At 38.4% G+C, this 15,068-nt stretch overlaps 1 protein-coding gene across 1 annotated transcript in view; it reads right to left on the reverse strand.

The window, feature by feature from the left end:
* Positions 1-15,068, reverse strand: part of NIBAN1 (niban apoptosis regulator 1) — a 146,814-nt gene that overhangs the window by 26,978 nt on the left and 104,768 nt on the right. The window contains exon 6 of the mRNA XM_063105976.1: positions 1,754-1,869. Within this exon, the coding sequence (XP_062962046.1) occupies positions 1,754-1,869 (116 nt within the window). The remainder of the gene's footprint in view (positions 1-1,753; positions 1,870-15,068) is intronic.

Consider the following 15,068-nt stretch of genomic DNA (forward strand, 5'->3'; position numbering starts at 1 on the left):
TTCAACACTCAACCCCCAGCAAGGGGGTTTCAATGGCATCGTGAAGGAATGTGAGCTGACATAAGATTTCAAGTGAAAGAAAACTATTAAGCAAGTGGCAGAGCTGAACTCAAGGAGCTAAATAAATGTGTAACTTAGTATATTCCCATGGAGAGTGTTGACCTTTCGTTGGACCGAGAGGTAGAAGCCATCATTTCCTTTGCCATTTGGCTACTTAGCATGTGACCCTGAAACTGTCAGCTCCACAGGGCAAGGACCATTCTGCCTTGTCCATCTGGATCATTAATGCCCAGCAGAATGCCTAGCATATAGTGGGTGCTCAATAAATAGCTGTTGAATGAATAAAACTGAGCAAGGCACTTAGCTGTCACATGTCTCCTTCAGTTTTCTCATTTACAAAATGGAAATAATAATAATTGCCCTAGCCGCCTCATAAGATTGGTAAAACAGACAGAGGTAGGATTTGAACATCATGAAGTATCACACAAAAGTATGTTAATACTGGTCTATCTATTAAATATGTTGGCTTTCACGACAGGCCACTCAGTGCCAAATGCTTTAGCCTCCCTTCTTATGCTTTTGTTTTTCTTTTTGGCACAAGTACTGCAAGTCTTTAGTCCTCTCAGATTTATAATAGATGTTTTTCCCCAAAATGTCAGAAACCAAGAGTTGGTTAAAGTTCTGGAATAAGTCTCAGGTTGGAAAGAAATGAGTTTAGAATCCACCAAAAGGGAGAGACAGAGAAAAGACGATTCATATGATAAAACAATAAGAACAGCTCCATCACCATGAGAAAATGTTTTCAGCTTTAAATGTTTAATGACCATAAAAGAGGCAAGGCACCATCTGGCATCTTCCAAATATTGTTCCCTAATGAAAAATTTTACCAGTCCCCAGAAGAGGCACTCTGGGAGAAATGGCAAAAACAATAAAAGAAAAGTGTTCTTGGACATGGTGTTCCTATATTTAAATAGGCCCATACCCAGCCTCCTCTTCTCGGCTGAATCAGTCATGTGATTGGTGTCATTATGGAGGCTGGGGTCACATCATGAAACAGTTTCCTTTAGAGCTTTGTGGGTGCTTAGGCCATGACTGACATTTAATCATGACTATGGAAAATCATAATAGACCACAGAGGACAGAAAACTAGAAAAGGTAAATGAAACAGATAGAAGAAACATATAGAATACCATCTAATGCTTTTTAAATTTGTTTCTATTCATTACTTCATTTATATATCATTTAATAGATAGAAACAGCTATGTGCCAAATATTTTTTCAACAACATTTCATTTAATTCTCACAACCCTGTAAGGCAGACATTATTATTCCTATTCTATTTTCAAAGGAATAATCTGAGACTAAAAGAGGTTAAGTACTTGGCAAGATTTAAGTTCAAGTCTGCCAACACTAAAACCCACACACTTTGCTCTATACCACACTACTCACATTTGCTTCTAGTCTGGAAGCGTGAGGTCATTTGAAAGAAAAATTCTTTTTAAAGAAAATGGTGGAAGCATCTCTTTCCATTGAGTTGCAATGTTTTCACTGCCCTATTTAGTGCCTGGTCTGGTGTTCTTTATTGTGGGTGCCCAATAGCTTGCTGACCAAGTGCTTCCTGACAAGGAGAGAAATGGCCTTTGGAACCCCATCTTCCATTCTTGCAACTCTTTTGTCTGATTATTTTTAAAATGACCCTGACCTCCTACCACCCAGACAGAAAGAGGATCCAAAATTCTGAGTCCCGCATTACCTGAATTTCATCTCCGGTGATCATTTCCCATGAGCCATAGTGACCCTTCTCCTGCCGGAAGAATTGCACAGCTTCTAAAAAGGCTTGGGCTTCAAATGTCGTCTGCTTCATGTAATCTAAGGGAAACAGGAAGGGACACTTAGCAAAATAAAATGCCCTATTTTGCATTTTTCCACGGTTCTTCAAGTGTAATGGTCCAGAGACCTAGCATTACCTGAATATTAAAAGGCATGTATTTATTAGACACAGAAAAAGTTAAGCAAGTACTGACCAAAGTTCATTTGCAGGTGTACATCACACCACTTGCTCACAACACTAGCTGATTAATTCTATCAGTTACTGAGCATCCTGGGTAATACTAGGAGCAGGTCCATCTCCCTTTCTCTCTCTTGGAAATACTTCCCTGTCTACCTGCAGGCACCCAGCAACTTTATGCTACCAACCATAACATCTCAGTCATGTAGGGCATCCCTTAACAGTGATTCTTGTGTCCAAAGTATCCCCTCCCGGTTTTCCTGAACAAAACTCCAATTTTTTAGTGACCTGACATCAGCTTTCTCTCAAAATGGCATCAATGTAATACACCAATTTATGCAAACAGCAGTTAATAATTGCTAACACTGATATAGAAGGATACTGTTCATCTAAGCACTTTACATATTTCTTTGAAACCTGAAAAAAACCTCTGAGAAGAGTATTATTATCATCCCCATTTTACAGATGAGTACACTGAAGCACAGAAAGATGAATGAATTGCCTAAGGTCATATAGTTAGTGAGTGGAGAGCCAGGTGAACTCAGGCAGTCTGATTTCAGAGCCTACTTTAACCAAGGGTATGGGTTTACTCTTCCAAATATACTGGATTTTAAAATATGTCATATCTGATGTCATCAAAAGGGTGGAATAGACAGTCCTCATTGTCAATCTCCCTCACAATCAACAAATTTATAGCTACTAAAAAGCAAAGACTGCCAACCTGGGACAGTGGGAGCTCAAGGGAAGAGGAGAAACTTGTAGAGTTTATGAAAGCAGGAGAATCTGTGGCAAGAGGAACAAGAAACCACTCAGACCATTTCAAGTCCCAGCTGCCTCAAGACCAGCCCAGTGAAAGGCAAGAAGTTGAAGCACATGGAGCAGGAACCAGCAAAAGCCACAGCTGAGCCCTTTGCATGAAGTTGCTTGGAGTGTGCAGGGGAGAAGAGGGCCTTGAAGCACACCATACCAGCCACCAGCCCAGCAAGACCACTGACAGAGATTCCATGGGCTCACATAGGAGCAAGGGGTCACAGCAGACCAAATAAAGAAACCGCCCAGAGGCCAGTGAATCATCGCAAGGGACCCACACATGGCCAACCCCACAGGAAGTGTTTGGAGTACGGGGGGAGACTGGCCAACCAGTGGAACATTGGGGTGCAGTGTGGGCAGTTAATCTGCCTTCTGATTGGCACAGGCCCACTCAGTACAGACTGGTCAGGGTGAAAGAACTGAAGGGTCACAGTTTGCTGAAAAGACACAGTCCCAGGCCAGAATTTCCACACAGCCCAGGTATGTTGGACCTCACAAGATGCAAAAGTGATAAAAGGGCCAACAATTAAAATCCAGTGTGCACAAAAAGCCTTCCCCAGAGAGTCTGCAACAAAGCAGTAATTTAGCTCAACCACAGGACTCAAGTGCAGGTCCCCACAGGAAGTTCCCCCAATTTTGGAATTGACCAAAACCACAGACCAGAGACAAAGCTCCAATATTAACCAGAAAATGTCTAATACCACCAAAGAGCACCTATAAAATCTAGAAGAGGTAGTAGTCTCCTCAAATGCCCAGGCATCAATGTAAAGACACAAAGATCAAGAAAGAACAGAGAGATATGCACCATCAAAGGAAACAAATCAAGCACCAGCAATGGACCCACAAGAACAGCAGATTTATGAAATGTCTGACAAAGAATTCAGAATAACCCTCTTAATGATGTTCAGGGAGTCACAAGAAAATATAGATAGAAAGTTAAAGATATGTGGAAAACAATCCACGATCAGAATGAGAAACTTGACAAAGGAATTAAATCAATTTAAAAAAATAGAAATTCTAGAAATAAAGAACACTTTATCTGAAACTGAAAAACTCCACAGAAAGCTCCAACAACAGACTGAGAAGAAAATATCAGTGAGGACAAAGATAGAACATATAAAATTATCAAATCAGAGGAGCAAAAAAGAAAAAAGAATAAGAAAAATGAGACAGAAATACAACAAATATGGGACTCACTCAAGCAAAATAAACTCCACATAATTGGCATACCCAAAAGAGAGGAAAAAGGAAGAGATATAGGAAGCATATTCAAGAAAATAACAGCTGAAAATTTCCCAAGCATGGAGAAAGATGACACCATTCAGGTACAGGAAGCTCAGAGGTCACCGATCAAATTTTATCCAAGGAAGAACACCCCAAGGCATAACATAATCAAATTATCAAAAACCAAAGACAAAGAAAGGATACTAAAAGCAGCAAAAAAAGAAACACATAACATTCAACAGAGCCCCAATATGTCTCTCAGCAGATTTCTCAGCAGAAAACCTATAGTCCAGAAGAGAATGGGATGACATATTCAAGGTGCTGAAAGAAAAAGACTGTCAGCCAAGAATTCTGTATCCAGCACAATTAACCTTCAGATATGAAGAAGAAATAAAATCTTTCCCAGACAAACAAAAGCTAAGGGAATTCATCAACACTATACCTGCATTACAAGAAATGCTAAAGGGAGTTCTTCAGTCTAAAAGAAGATGATGCTACAGAGCAGAAAGAAAACACTTGAAAGTACATAATTCATTAGTAAAGTAAGTTCACAGAAAACCTCAGAATACTCCAATGTCAGAAGAGTGTGGGATAAACCAACTTACAACCTTAGTATGAAGACTAAAGGATAAACCTAACAAGACACTAATATATATGACAACCATGTAAGAGACAGGCAATATTAAAAGATGTTATTTGAAACAAGAAATTGTCAAAAGGGGAAGAGGGGGAATGACAAAATATCAAAGCATAGAGTTGGCTTTGGTTTTTTCTTTTTCTTTTTTTTTAAGATATCGAAGTTAAGTTGTTAATAGTGTAAAATAATCTTTTATAACTACAACACTTTTTTTTGTAAGCTTCAGGGTAACCATAATGCAAAAACTAAGAGAAATACTAAAAATAAGTAGCAAGAAATCAAAATACACTGCTACAGAAAACCACTCAATCACAAAGGAAGATGGTAGGCTTGGAAAAAAAGGAAAGAAGGATCAACAAAACAACCAGATAAAAACGGAACAACTGGATAAAAAAAGGAACAAAATGTCAGTAACAAGTCCCTATATATCAATAACAACTCTAAGTGTAAATGGATTAAATGCCCCAATTAAAAGACATAGTGTCTCAACAGGTAATAAAATAAGAATCAGCAATATGCTGCCTACAAGAAACTCACTTCACCTCTAAAGACACATGCTGTCTGAAAGTGAAGGGATGGAAAAAGATATTTCATGCAAACGGAAACCAAAAAAGAGCAGGAGTAGCTACACTTATATCAGATAAAACAGACTTTGAGCCAAGGAAAGTAAAAAAAAAAAAAAAAAAAAAGTCATTATATAGAGATAAAGGGTCAATTCAACAAGAGGATATGACAATTCTGAATATATGCACACACAACTCCAGAGCACCCAGTTATATAAAGCAATTACTGTTAGACTTCAACACAGTAATACTTGGGGACTTTTAACCAGAGGACAGAAAGTGTCCACTTTCACCAGAGGGCAGATAATCCAGATAGAAAATTAACCAGGAAACATCAGAATTAATCTCTACTCTAGGCCAATTAGATCTAATGGACATATATAGAACATTTCATCCCACAGCTGCAAAATACACATTCTTCTCAGGAGCACATGGAACATTCTCTAGAATAGACCATATGTTAGGTCACAAAGCAAGTCTCAACCAATTTTAGAAAACTGAAATATCACCTACTTTATCTGACTAAAATGGGATAAAACTAGAAATCAATAACAAAAGTGACACTAGAAACTGTACAAGAACATGGAAATTAAACAATATTCTTCTAAACAACAAATGGGTCAAAGAAGGAACCAAAGAGGAAATTTAAAAACTCCTGGAGACAAATGAAAATGAAAACACAATATACCACAACCTATGTGATACAGAAAAAGCAGTTCTAAGAGGGAAGTTTATAGCAATAATGCCTACATCAAAAAAGAAGACTTCAAGAAAGACTTCAGCCTAACATTATACCTCAAGGAGCTGGAAAACCAAAAGCAAAACAATCCCAAAGTCAGTAGAAGGAGAGAAATAACAACAAAGATCAGAGCAGAAATAAATGAATTAGAGATTAAAAAATAACACAAAAGATCAATAAATAAGAGATGGTTTTCAAAAAGATAAACAAAATTGATAAACCTTCACCTATACTAATGAAGAAAAAAAGAAAATGCTAACAAATAAAATTAGAAATGAAAAAGGAGACCTTACAACTGATAACACATAAATACAAAGGATCATAAGAGACTGTGAACAACTATATGTGAACAAACTGGAAAACCTAGAAGAAACAGATAAATTCCTGGACACATACAACTTACCAAGGTTGAATCAGGAAGAACTAGAAAACCTAAACAGACTAATAACAAGTAATGAGATTGAAGCAGTCATAAATAGTCTCCCAAAAAAGAAAACACCAGGACCAGATGGCTTCACTGCCATATTCTACCAAACATTTAAAGAAGAGCTAATACCAATTCTTCTCAAACTCTTCCAAACTCATTTTACAAGGCCAACCTTATCCTCATACCAAAACTGGAAAAAGACACAACAAAAAAAGTAAATTACAGACCAATATCCCTAATGAACACAGATGGCAAAGATCCTCAATAAAATACTAGCAAACAGAATCCAAGAACACATTAAAAAGATCATTCACCATGATCAAATGAGATTCATCCCAGGGATGCAAAGATGGGTCAATGTATGCAAATCAATAAACATAACACATCACATCAACAAAATGAAGGGAAAAAACCATATGATCATTTCAATAGATACAGAAAAAAAGCATGAGATAAAATCCAACACTCTTTCAAGATAAAAACATTCAACAAATTAGGCATAGAAGAAATATACCTCAATACAATAAAGGGCATATATGACAAACCTACAGTAATATCATACTAAATGGACAAAAATTGGAGGCTTTTCCCTTTCTCTAAGATGTGGAACAAGACAAGGATGCCCACTTTCCCCACTCTTATTCAATATAGTACTGGAAGTTGTAGCCAGCTCAATAAGGCCAGAGACAGCAATGAAGGACAGCCAAACTGGAAAGGAATAAGTCAAACTAACTCCATTTGCAGATGACGTGACCCTGTACATAGAAAACTCTGAAGACTCCACCAAAAAATTACTAGAATTAATAAATGAATTTAGTGGAGTGGCAGGATACAAAATCAACACACGAAAATCAATAGCCTTTTTTAGGCCAATAATGAAATAGCTGAAGAAGAAATCAAGAAAGTAATCACATTCACAATAGTTACCCAAAAATGAAATACCTAAGAGTAAATTTAACCAGGGAGGTAAAGGACATCTACAATAAAAACTAGAAAACATTGGTGAAAAAAATTGAAGAGGACAGAAATAAATGGAAAGATATCCCATGTTCTTGGGTTGGAAGAATTAACATAATCAAAACGTCCATATTATCCAAAGCAATCTACTCATTCAACACAATCCCTATCAAAATACCAATGACATTTTTCAGAGAAATAGAAAAAACAATCTTTAAATTTGTATGGAACCACAAAAGACCCCCTATAGAGAAAGCAATCTTGAACAAAAAGAACAAAGTTGGAGGCATCACATTTCCAGACTTCAAAATATACTATAAAGTTATGGCAACCAAACAGCATGGTACTGACATAAAAACAGACATATAGACAAATGGAACAGAATAGAGAGCCCCAAAATAAACCCATGCACTTACAGCCAACTGATTTTTGACAAAGATGCCAGGAAGATACAGTGGGGAAATAACAGCGTCTCCAATAAATGGTGCTGGGAAAACTGGATATCCACATGCACAAGATTGAAACTAGACCCCTATCTCTTACCATACACAAAAATCAATTCAAAATGGATTAAAGACCTAAATTTAAGACCCCAAACTATGAAACCACCAGAAGAAAACATAGGAGAAATGTTGCACAAAATGAGAGTGGGCAGTGATTTTTGAGTGAGACTACAAAGGCACAGGTAACTAAAGCAAAAAAAATACATAAATGGGACTACATCAAACTGAAAAGTTTCTGCATAGCAAGGGACACTATCAACAAAATGAAGAAACAACCTACAGAGTGAGAAAAAAGTGTTTGCAAACTACACATCAGACAAGGGGCTAATATCCAGAATACATAAGGAACTCAAACAACTCAACAGCAAAAAAAAAAAAATTAAAAAATGGACAAAGGACCTGAACAGACATTTCTCAAAAGAAGATACACAAATGGCCAATAGGCACATGCAAAAATGCTCAACATCACTAACCATCAGGGAATGTAAATTAAAACAATGAGACATCATCTCACTCCAGTTAGAATGGCTATTATCAAAAAGACAGAAAATAACAAATGCTGTCGAGGATCTGAAGAAAAAGGAATTCTCCCACATTGTTGGTAGAAATGTAAGTTGGTACAGCCATTGTGGAAAACAGTATTGAGGTTCCTCAGAGACCTAAAAATAGATCTACTTTATGACCCAGCTATCTCACTACTGGATATATACGCAAAGGAAATGAAATCAATACATCAAAAAGACACCTGCCCTCCCATGTTCACTGCAGCACTATTCCCAACAGTCAAGAGATGGAATTAACATAAATGCCCATCAATGAATGAATGGATTAAAAATCTGTGGTATACACACACAAAGAAATACTATTCAGTTATAAAGATAAGTGATATCCTATCATTTGCAGCAACACGGATGGACCTGAAAATCATCATGTTAAGTGAAGTAAGTCAGGCACATAAAGACAAATACCACATGATCTCATTCATATGTGGCATCTAAAACAAACAAACAAAAAATGTGGTTCTTATAGAAATACAGAGAAGCATAATGGTTACCAGAGGCTAGAAGGGAAGGTGGGATTTGGATGGGAGCAGAAGTGGTAGACTAACGGGTACGAAACAATGTTATCTACCTAAGTGAACCACTGTGCAGGATATGCATGTGCTGAAACAACTCATTGTTCCTCACAAATATGTACAAGTAAATGTTATAATATTCTGAATAAAAGTAATAAGTACATAAATAAATAGAAGGTGTGTCATATCTAAGAGGTACTATCCTACCACAAGTGAATGAATATCTAATGGTAGAATTTTAGCAGGGGCTGAATGGCCAGCCCAGGATTCCACAAATCACACCGTGCATGCAACATATAAAACTAGCTCTTGGAGGACACAGTGACAACAAAATTATAGAAACATTAGCAGGGAAATGAACTTTAGAAATAATCTAATTGAAAAATAAAGAATTTTTTTCTTTTTAATTAAGAAAAAAGACATCAAGTCTTAGAAAGGGGAAATAAAGTGGACAAAATGAAGTGAGCAAAAGGGCCAAGTTTCTTGTCTCTTTCCCTACAGCCCACAAAGTTCTCTTGTAATACTATATAATCTGCCTTTATGTATAGGGCGCCATTAGACTGTTGGTCGAATGCAGCTGATTCACTAGGGGAACCTTCACAGCTTTACACAGTAGGATCACTCAGTTAAGGACTAAATGGTTGATATTGGGGACTGAACAGAACTAAGAGAGGATCAATTGGATCTGAAGGGCAACAATCAATAGGTTGTGGGTGACTCTTTGGAGATTGACTTACTAGATCATAAGCCTCAAGAACTTGGAAAAGAAAAAATACAACTCAAAGCATAGCCTCTACAGGAGTTTAAACAAAATTCTCCACAGTGAGGATACCATGAAGCTCAGAAGCTACCTCTGAAAATGTGAAACAGTAACTGATATTTTTAGTATCAACATAGAGATTTGGTGAAAATCCAAATCAGAAAAAGAGCATGTCCCAAGAATCAAGTTTTCAAATTGAAGTATTTTCTTCCTTGTTATTTTTCTTGGTTTGGCAATTCAGTGTTTAATCTTAGAGGTTTTGAAAACAAAAATTAAGGTCTTGCTATAAAACTGACAACACCATTGGTAGTGCTCTCCCCACAAGGGGATTGTGATATGGGGCTCAGTACACTGGGAGGGATATTACCAGCTGAGATGGAAACGGTAATTACTACATTGGGATTCAGGATTGACTCATGCGCTCTTACTTTTAACAGCTGTTTTCATTTCCAACCTAAGGAAACACAGAGATGGAAGAAAATGTGGTACTGTATTTGGATCGAGTAAGTATGGCCAGGCCGGCGAGCTAGGGAATGAAGTTTTAAATTCTTCATGTCCTTACAAGAAGCATAAATTTACTTATTTTTCCCCCACTGACTTCAGTAACTGGAGGAGGTACTTGAAATTCTGTCCATTACCTTCTATATCTCAATCAAAGCAAACAATGATACTCCCACTGATGGCTGCATTTTATAACGATCTTAGAAAAAAATAACTGAAGAAATGGGATTTGGAGACAATGATGTGGGCATCAGAGAGAAGTCAAAGAAGAAATAGAAAGATAGCTGTAATGTAATAGTGGTGGAAGTGAGGCATCTTAACGTAGGCAGAAAAGAAAAGTATTAGCAATCAAATGGACCACAAAAGAAATTATAGTCCTTGAACACAATGAAGCCTCAGAGAATAAGGGCCTGGATCTGAATTGCGGACTATTCACCACTAAGAAGACAGTCTTAGAATAGATTTTAACAATTACCTTTCTGTAGAGGAAAGAAATTTAATCTACTGAGTCATTAGATTTTCAGGTTATATACTGATTAAGTAAATTAAATATTTACGTAAAACTTTTAGCACAAATCTTCCACATAGTAAGCTAGTTTATGGATATTTGTTCTTATGATTATAAGCAAAGCTCAATAGTAAACACCAGATTATTAAGCAAATAAAGACAAAAGGGTTGTATTGTAAAAGAACTATACTGCAATAGTAACATGATCTTCATTTCTTCTAAGTTGTTTGCAAAGGCATTGCTGAATGTAGGGAAAGTGAAGGAAAATGGTCAGGGCCCCTCCGATGTTCAGAATGCTGCTGAGCATTTGATGTAAATATGCACATGAGCCCGGACGTTCCTTGGTTATTTTCTGATGTAGATGCGTGTGGGCACCCAGGTGTCCTGGGTTATGGACTTAAGTATAAAAGATGAGTGGCTCTGATCCATGGGGCCCCCTACCCCCAGAATGCCCCCCTGGGGGGGGGATGTGAGGAGGCCGCTACTGATGCTGGAGGCTGTTGCTGCAAGCTGTTGCTGCCAGTGCCCCTGGGATGCCCCAAGAAGGCCACCACCACTGCTGCCACTGGATCTGCTATAAGCTGCTGCTGCTGAGCACTGAGCTCATGTCATCTGCCAACGGCTCCCAGGATCTTTCCCAATTACCTAGCGTGGACCTGCATATGAGAGGTCTGGTGACCCAGCCTGGCAATGTGAAGGGTCTGGTGACTCAGTCTGTACAATGGGTTTGAAGGGTCTAAGCCCTAGCCCTGACAATGTAACTAAAATAATGAACGTTTTGGCTTTAGTTCTGACAATTGCCTAACCCAACAAGTGGCGTGGTCTGTAACCTTACACTGAACATGGTAAGAATGTACAGGTGTTTGAGAGAAACCAGATTAGCAGTTATTTGATCAACTTCCTGCCACAGATCTCTTGGGAACAAATTCCAGGTTCACAATTACTCACTCTCCTGCCAACAGGCAAGTTGAGAGTTTAGTTCAATGGCCCCCAGAATCAACAACGGTTTTTGGCCTGCAAGCAGACAGAAAAAATGGCTGGTGTCAGTCCAAACTCTACTTTCCCAGCATTCTGTCAGTATGAGGACGCCCAAGGAGACAGATGTGCCAGGGAACAACATACACATTAAACATCATTAAGTTCTATGGATGAGGAAACTGGAGCAAGAATGGTTAATTTCTTAGCTGAAGGTCACACAGCTGGTCAGTACCAGAGCCAAGAGTTGAAAAAGTGACTCTGGCATGTCATAAGCGGCCTTGGCATTCATGCTTACTTAAATCATAGACCATGAGCATTGGAAGTGATCGTAAAGGTCACCTACCCCAAGCTCTCGTTCATTGTTGGCATCCTTCAGAATCCCAGACGGACACTCATTTGGCCTCAGCTTGAATATTTCCAGTGACAGGAAGCTCATAATTTAATGAAATAGTTCTTTCCATCACTGAACTGCTCTAATTATTTGAAAATTTTTCCTTCTATTGAGCCAAGATCTGTTTCCATGAGCTCCCTCTCATTAATCCCATTTCGCCCTCAGAGCAAAATAGACAAGTTTACTTCTCTTTCATAGGGTAACTCTAAAAAACAGTAATCAGCTAAACATTCTTCTATTCCTTAAACTGTTCTTTAAACAACATATCTTTTGGATCTTTTTTTAAAAAATACTTTTAGTTTCAGAATAGTTTTAAGTTTACAAAAATAATTGTGAGGATAGTACAAAGAGTTCCCATCTACTCTACACCCAGTTTTCCCTATTACTGACATCTTATAATAGTATGGTACATTTGTCACAATTAACGAACCAATACTGAAGTCCATACTTCATCATGATTTCCAAAGTTTTTACCTAATGTCTTTCTACTGTTCCAGCATCCCATCCAGGATACCACCTTCCATATAGTCATACGTCCTGAGGTCCCTCTTGGCTGTGACAGTTTCTCAGACTTTCCTTGTTCTTGATAACTTTGTCAGTTTGAGCAGTACTGGTCAGATGTAATGCAGAATGTCCCTCACCTGGGACTTCTCTGACGTTTTCTCAAGATTCCACTGCGGTTATGCGTTTTGAGAAGACCACAGAGATAAAGTGCCATTTTCAACACATCACATCAAGGGGACCTACGGTCAACATGACCTATCACAGTTGAGGTTAATTAACCTTGAGCACCTGGCTGATGAAGTGTTTCTCAGGTTTCTCCACTGTAAAGTAACTCTCTTCCCCTCTTTCTTTACTGTGTTCTTTGGAAAGAAGTCACTATGCACAGCCCACGCAAAGTAGAGGTAAGTTATGCTCTGCCTCCTTGAGGGCAGAATATCTACACAAATTGTTGGGAAAATATAGGAAAATAGTCAGGGCCCCTCAGATGTTCAGAATCTTGCCGAGCATTTGATGTAAATACGCACATGCACTCAGGTGTTCCTTGGTTATCGCCTAGTGTAATTGCGCACGTGTGCCTAGGTGTCCTAGGTTATGGACTTAAATATAAAGATGAGTGGCTCTGATCCACGGTGCCTCCCACCCCTGGGATACAGGGGCGGGTACTACTGCTGCTGCTGGCTGCTGCTGCTAGTGCCTCCAGGACCCTCTGCAAGGCCACTGCTACTGCCACTGCCGGACCTGTAAGCTACCAGACCTGTAAGCTGCTGCCGCTGAGGAAGCTGAGGACTGAGCTCGTGTTATCTGCCAACAGCTCCTAGAATCCTTCCCAATTACCTAGCATGGACCTGCGTGTGAGGAGTCTGGGGACCTAGCCTGGCATATGAGGTGTCTGGGGACCCAGTCTGTACAATGGGTTTGGAGGGTCTGAGTCTTAGCTCTGACAATATAAATGGAAACTTAGTATAACTAAAATAATAACTAGAATAATGAAACATCTTGGCTTTAGTTATGATTTGCCTTACTTTACACAAATTATTTGGAATTTTCCTGCACAGGTGATTCATCTATTCTCCCTTATTAATTTATCCATTCAATCATTTATTTATATCAGCATGGGCTCAAGAATATTTATTTTCTACTTTAGGCTATAATACAATACTACTTTCATTTTGTGGCTCAGTTTGTTCTCATGTTGACCATTAGGAGCTCTCTCAGTTTTGCTCATGTGTCCCTTTGACATACTCTCACTATTGTATTTTTATTGGGCGCTTCCTTACTTTCTGGCACTATAAGATGCTCCAGGCTCATCTAGTATGTATTTTGTGCTGTGATTCTAGAATAAGTCATTTCTCCAAGCAGCCCTATCAGTTTTGTTCTTGTCATTTTGAGAGAGAAGAGAGAGTGGTATTAGAAACAACCGAGATCTGGGCACTCTTGACACTACGATGTCATTGTTTCTAGGCCTTCTCCCAGGAACCCGAGCAAAAGCAGTCCCAAGAGTTTCCAATTCCATAGAGCAACAATTCTTTTTTAAACTTGGGAAGCAACATAGGGTTTCCAATTTTTAAATCTTTTTCAGACAAAGATATCTGAAAATTACACTATCTAACATCACTATCATTTTATGAAAATTAGCCAAAAGGAAGGATATAAAATCACAATAAAGAGAAGTCACTAAGTAAGTCTAGTTTTATGAAAAATTCACTACATAGGCCTGATTTTTCTCATTTTACTCTAGAGTAGCCAAAGGATTGGCATTTTCCAACCAACTAGAGGAAACAACTCTCTGAGCTGTAATTAAGATAACCTTTCAGGGTTATGTGGACATGCTGAGAGCAAGCGTGAACAAAGCCAAGGACTGGGCTCTAATTCCTCCCACCCTCCTAACTGTCTGGATCTTTTTAACTTGGCCCTCCCTTTGCCTTCTTTCTCTCAGCGATCCATTTTAATTTGTCAATATCTTTCTTAAATTTGGCCCCTAGAACTGAAAACAACATGCTGGTATTGTCTGACGGTGTAATTTATGTAATGCAGAGATTGCTTTCCTTTTTCTGATATCGAACCTCTTTTTTAAATACAACCACATCATCCTGTTGACTCACATCTTATAGACACATAAAATCTCTACACCTTTTTCATATGAAACTCTTGCCAATCTAAGCATCACCTAACCTGTACTTCTGTTTTTGACTTTGAAGGACAGATTTTTCTATTATCCCTACTGAATTACAAGTTACTGTGATCAGCCCAGTGTCAAAAGCCTGCCAAAATCACTTAAACATTGTCATTCTGTCCCCTAACTCCCTTTTACCTTGGTATCATTTGAAAATTCAGTAAGCTTGCCTTCTATGTTTCCATCCAACTCACTAATACAAACATTCACCAGATAGGGGCAAGACAGAGCCCTGGGAAATGCTGTAAGAATTTTAGGAGATATATGGGAGATACATCTTGGCCATTCATTTGACAATCACATCCTCAGG

The sequence above is a fragment of the Cynocephalus volans genome, chromosome 8, assembly GCF_027409185.1.
Source record: "Cynocephalus volans isolate mCynVol1 chromosome 8, mCynVol1.pri, whole genome shotgun sequence".
In the NCBI taxonomy this organism is placed as follows: Eukaryota; Metazoa; Chordata; class Mammalia; order Dermoptera; family Cynocephalidae; genus Cynocephalus; species Cynocephalus volans.